This window comes from Monopterus albus, unplaced genomic scaffold (genome assembly GCF_001952655.1).
Source record: "Monopterus albus unplaced genomic scaffold, M_albus_1.0 scaffold344.1, whole genome shotgun sequence".
NCBI lineage: Eukaryota > Metazoa > Chordata > Actinopteri > Synbranchiformes > Synbranchidae > Monopterus > Monopterus albus.
This window is the reverse complement of record NW_018128224.1, coordinates 264,856-270,855: the sequence shown is the minus strand read 5'-3', so window position 1 is coordinate 270,855 and position 6,000 is coordinate 264,856. Positions and strand designations below refer to the sequence as shown.

The 6,000-nt window shown below is 42.9% G+C and overlaps 1 protein-coding gene across 4 annotated transcripts in view; it reads left to right on the top strand.

Annotated features, from left to right (window-relative positions):
* Positions 1-6,000, top strand: part of lmna (lamin A) — a 34,243-nt gene that overhangs the window by 25,654 nt on the left and 2,589 nt on the right. For all 4 annotated transcript variants that reach the window (XM_020625053.1, XM_020625049.1, XM_020625050.1 and 1 more), the window contains 10 exons: positions 54-210; positions 712-837; positions 1,372-1,542; positions 2,080-2,205; positions 2,478-2,698; positions 3,381-3,687; positions 4,187-4,294; positions 4,658-4,777; positions 4,862-4,921; positions 5,079-5,255. In XM_020625053.1, the coding sequence (XP_020480709.1) occupies positions 54-210; positions 712-837; positions 1,372-1,542; positions 2,080-2,205; positions 2,478-2,698; positions 3,381-3,687; positions 4,187-4,294; positions 4,658-4,777; positions 4,862-4,921; positions 5,079-5,255 (1,573 nt within the window). The remainder of the gene's footprint in view (positions 1-53; positions 211-711; positions 838-1,371; positions 1,543-2,079; positions 2,206-2,477; positions 2,699-3,380; positions 3,688-4,186; positions 4,295-4,657; positions 4,778-4,861; positions 4,922-5,078; positions 5,256-6,000) is intronic.

Below are 6,000 nucleotides of genomic sequence, written 5' to 3'. Positions count from 1 at the left end.
TTGGATAACCAGCAAACTAACAACCACATCTTCTCTGTCTTGTTTTGTGACAGGAACAGTAAAAAGGAGGCTGACCTGGAGGCAGCTCTGGCCAGACTGAGGGACCTGGAGGCGCTGCTCAACTCTAAAGATGCTGCTCTCACCACTGCCCTGGGGGAGAAGCGAGCCCTGGAGGCTGAGGTGAAGGAGCTTAAGGCCCAGCTGGCCAAGGTAAAAACATTTATTTTTGTACATTTGTAGGCAGAAAAAAAATCATTCAATCTTTACATAAACATTCTGTTAACCTCTAAAGACACTGATTGTAATCACGTGAAAATTACAATCCTTGGTTGACACCTGTTACAATAGAAATCAGTAATTGGAGTGCAAAGCTGCAGTGACTGACATTTGAAATGACTGTCTCAGTGCAGGCGCTTTCTCTGGAAGTAGTCATTTTACATAAACCCTCCAGGCAGTTGATTATGAATGTAGACAAGGTGGTGAGGCAGACAAGTCGGCATTATCTGCAGTTTGTTTTTATCAATGACTGCTACCACTGGACTGATGTAGGTACAGTTGTGGCCTTCCTCCACCTACTGGTCACTTTGGGGAACTACAGGTTGTCTCATGAAAATATTTCAATGCTGCTCCATTAAAAAGCACTCCCGACAAATTATTTCTCTCTATCCTCTCTCTCTCTCTCTCTCCCCTCCTTCTCCTCCCCACTCCCAGCTGGATGGAAACTTTGCTGATGCCAAGAGGCAGCTGCAGGATGAGATGCTGAGGAGAGTGGATGCCGATAACCGACTGCAGACCCTGAAGGAGGAGCTGGAATTCCAGAAGAACATCTCCAACGAGGTTCCCACTCTTCACCTTAACCCTTCTATTTTTATTCAGCTGTCATCTCTTCTACTCTTCATCTTTTCCACAGGATATTGATTTGCTTCCAAGAAGCTACTCGTTTGCTTTGTTGCATTTCCCCCCTCAGAGCTGTCTCATGGATATGCTTTTTGTCTTTCACCTCCATTATTTTATCTTGTTTTAAGAAAATTCTAAAACATAGTGCAAGTTGGAATATTTGGAAATTAATGTAAATGTTGAGATGTACATTATTGATGTTCAAGTACGCCAGTTTTTTTTTATTTTTGGTCAGATCCCAGTCAGGTCCTGAGCAGAACTGGCAAAATGTGATTTTTACCCAAATGGAAAGGAATGAGAAAAACATCATTACAAATGACCCTATCTGTAGTTTAGTAAAGTTGCAATAAAGCAACAGATATTTAAATCAAAGTATCACAACTCTCTCAAGACTAGTCATGTGACAAAATCCTGTGTTTGAATGTGTCTTTGCACCCTCATATGTTGGTCGTCTTCTCTCTTTGGTGTCTGTAGGAGTTGCGCGAGTCCAAGCGTAGGCAGGAGTCTCGCATGGTGGAGTTTGACGGCGGGCGGCAGCAGGATTTTGAGAGCAAGCTGTCCGAGGCCCTGAGTGAGCTGAGAGCCCAGCACGAGGATCAGGTCCGCCAGTACAAGGAGGAGCTCGAGAAGACCTACAACTCCAAGGTCTGTTTGGATGATACACCTCAAGTCAAAGTGGAGAAGGTTACACAGTAGTCTCATTAGTAGATCAGCTGTGTGTGGTTGGTTTGCTGTTAAATGGTCCACAGTTCAGGTAATGCAGAATATTGATTAAAATTCTTATTGCACAGTCAGTATCTCAGTTTGTCTCAGTGCCGAAAAATCCTTCTTTAGCTTTCTTTCATCGACATACAGGAGGGAAATTTATTTAACAGGCATAACCACTCCTGTGGGAATCTCAATGAGGAATGTGGATAAACAAAACAGCAGTTTTTGTCATTGGAATTTAATAGTAAAATAAACCATAACTAAACTGTTCAGTGTTTTTAAAGACCTCTTGAGAAAATTTCTTTTGGGAATTACTGTTTATTTCTTAATTAGTTAACTTAGTGCAGTAGTAAGCATTGTATGAAATAACAAGCCAGAGTGTATTTTTTTTGTGAAACATCACTCTGAGTAGTTGGTGCCACTACCTCACTAGCCACTGCTGATAGCTGACTGTAGCATTTCTCTGTTTGTCAGCTGGAGAACGCCCGTCAAGCAGCCGACAGGAACAGCCACTTGGTGGGAGCTGCTCATGAGGAGCTCCAGCAGACTCGTATTCGATTGGAGGGCATGTCAGGCCAGCTCAGCCACCTGCAGAAACAGGTACACACACACACATGCGCTTCGTAACACTCACTGTTTATCTGTCTGGTGTTTTTATTGGCCACACTGCTGTGTGTCTAACTGATATTGACATGAATGCTCCAAAACACTGTTTTGTTTTTCTACTTCTAAGCCCCATTGATCAATTTAACATTAAGCTTTACCTGACTTACTAAGTACACTAATAGTGTTTGTACTGTTACAAGCCGTGTGCAGACTGCTTAAGTGGCCCGTGTGTGTGTGTGTGTGTGTGTGCGTTTTCTCTAAATCAGCTGTCAGCAAGCGAGGCCAAGGTGCGGGAGCTGGAGGAGGCTATGTCGAGGGAGCGCGACGTAATGAGGCGGCGGCTAGAGGATAAAGAGCGGGAGATGGCCAGCATCCGAGCCCGGATGCAGCAGCAGCTGGATGAGTACCAGGAGCTGCTGGACATCAAACTGGCCCTAGACATGGAGATTAATGCCTATAGGAAGCTGCTGGAGGGAGAGGAGGAGAGGTGAGAGTGGGACCACTAACTAGTCAGTAGAGAACTGGTTGTACAGTTGGTGTAAGGGGAAGATATTGAAACTGAATCTCTAGGATACATATCTTGCTGTTTCTTTTTAGAGACAGAACACAATAATAAACTTTTCACTCTCTCTGCTTCTCTAATCAGCATAATGAATATTATCCACTTAGAATCACTGCATCCCTGCATGCAGACATTTGCGGCTGATACACAACAGATTGTGGACATGCCTGTTTCTATACTTTTGTGCACCAAGCATTTTTAAAAACTCAAGCAATTTAGTAGCAAAATACAGACAGAAATTAAAGAAAGTGTTAAAATCACAGAAATCTGAGAGTGAGAAAGGTATAAGCTCAGTGAAAGCTATCACAGGGACAGAAAGGATATAAGGAATGGTATTAAAATTATAAAAGGGTATAGTGTTTTGCATCAATTCTTCCATAAGACTGCTGAACTATCGGTAAAGACAGTTTGTCCTTAGTCAGTTCTGGGTCAGGCTCTTGGAGCGTCACTGGACTCGGTGGGATGTGGGTAAGACCACCAGAGCAGCAAGGACGAGATGTAAAATGGCACCAACAGGTTTTTACAATGTGAGATTGTGTCAGTATGTTACACTGTCTCAGTTTGTCTCTATCGATGATCTAAATCTCTTCCTCCATCCCTCCCACAGGCTGCGTCTGTCACCTAGCCCTCCACCCACCAAGGTCACAGTGACCCGGACCTCTGGCTCTGGCCACACCCACACTAGCCGCCTGATCCACTCCTCCGCTATTGCCTCTAGCAGCCGCAACTCCTCTGGCACGGCCAGCACCAAGAAGCGTCGCCTCAATGACAACGATAGCGAGACCTCCAGCCTGGTGGGAGGCACTGTGACCAAGACTCGCATCAGTCAGCAGGCCTCAGCCAGCGGTCGCGTCACAGTGGACGAGATTGACCTGGAGGGCAAGTACATCCGTCTCAGCAACAAGGCTGATGAGGTAACTGAGTCTTTCAGCTGGCTCTTCAAACCCTTCCAACCTGGTTTAATGTCATTTCATAGCACTGAGACTGTATTTACATAGCTAGTATTGATATCTTGTTAACCTCTGACTGCCTTGTGTTTTTTCACAGGTACATGTTGTGTTTGTTGATTTAACAGACTCTTAGTGGTGTCCTGGTTACATTGTAACCTGTAACTAGGTACCACATGTGTATACAAATGTACAATAAAAAGTAGAATCTTGACACAGTGTGGGAATTATATCATTTTTTTGTGACTAGAAGCCAAATGCATTTATTTTAAAATGACTAGGTTTAGTAAGATATAGTTTTAGCCTTTAAAAAAATCTTGGTATGAGATTTTTTTCCTTCGGGTTTTTTTGAGGGTCATTTGCCTTGATATTGTTTTGTCTAATGTTTGAATAATTATTTGTTGTCTGGAATAAATATAAATTCTGTTCAATCGCCCATTTGTCTTTCCATTCCTCTGTTGTGTAGGATCAACTACTGGGCAACTGGCAGGTGAAGAGACAAATTGGGAATGGCACCCCCATCGTCTACAAGTTTCCCCCGAAGTTCACCCTGAAGGCTGGAGCAACTGTGACTGTACGTTACACAAGCTGTTTGTTATTTCCATTTCTGTGATTTGACTATTGTTTGCCTATTGGAGGTACCGTGATATTTTTGACTGTAATGGTCAGACAGTCCACATTCCTGCCACCGATCTTCAGGCCTCAGTAATGTATCAAGAAAGGTAGTAAAAGAGAAAGCTAGGAAGCAATGCAGGTTTTAAATATCTCTCAAAAACAGATTTTTGAAAATGTTGAATTTCCTTCCACATGTGTCCATAGGACACCTTCAATCACTTGGTTGTTTTTGTTTGTTTGCCAGCGTGCAGTATGTCAGTGTCAGCAGTTATTACTGAAGTAAATTATTGCTTGTAAACTCTGTGAACTTTGACCTTTGCAGATCTGGGCTGCATCTGGTGGTGGCACCCACAGCCCTCCCACTGACCTGGTGTGGAAGACCCAGAACTCCTGGGGCACTGGCGACCTCCTACAGACCATCCTCATCAGTGCCAGCGGAGAGGTCTGACTTCACCTATCTTTAAATACATATTTCTGCTCCTTTAACTGCAGTAGCTTAACATTTTGTTCCTCTGTTCACTGCCAGGAAATGGCCATGAGGAAAGTGTCACGCACCCTGTTCCATGATGATGAAGATGATGACATGGTAAATCCCTCTTCTGTTACCTCTAAGCAATCGAGCAAATCTGAAAACATTATCTAATAGGAGCAACTCACCTCTCCACTCACTCTGACTGCAGCATCTCCCAGTCAGGCGTCAGTGTTAAGTTATAACTCACCCTATCGTGTATCGCCCCCTGCAGGGAGCTCACAGCACGAGCGGTGCAGACAATGAATACAACCTGCGGAGCCGCAAAGTGATCTGCGATTCCTGCGGACAGCCAGCAGAGCGCAGCGCAGCTGTTGGCAGCAGTGGGGGTCTACATGAAGGCCTCGTAGGACATCGTTCCTATTTCATGGGTACCAACGAGCCCAGACAGGTACAGTGTAGTTATAGATGTACAACATGAGCAGTAATTTAACAGCATTAATGAAGAACAGCATTGTACTATATTTAACCCTGTAAAGGCTGACACATCAAAAAATAGCCAGAACATTCTAATTTTTTGGAACTGAGATGTTTATTAAACCTTTTAACAAAATCTAAAAGAAGATTTTTATTTGGCATTTATGCACAGACAGGCAGTCCAGGCATATAGAAATAAATGTGCCATATTATTTTTTTTTTTAATCACATTTGATACATGGGGCAATTTTTTTTTGCTCAAACTCACGTAGCAAATATGATACAAATGATTTTATAGGGTTCAGACAAAATATTAATTTAAATGCATTACCTGTATTTGTAGAACACATTTCAAAGAACTTTTTGAACAGCAATATTTAGTTCCCACTAAAAAATTAAACATATTTTACTGAATTATACAGTCTGACATAATTACAAAAGCTGTGCACTGCACTTCTCTGCATTATTGATGATATTGTACAGTGGTTTGCTAGAAGATTTATTACATTAAAATACTGACTTGTATGTTATGGACAGTCTTGACAGCTCCCAGAAGTGAAGCCACCGCGACTCGATCGCCCCTGGTAGCTGGTTGCAGTATAGATTATAAATCCCGCATTCTCCATGTTGGTGGATGGGACATGAGCCAAACTAAAAACTCGAAGTACAAATGAAATGAATTTTGCCTAGGGGTGATTTCTGTCATTTTTGGTAGATAT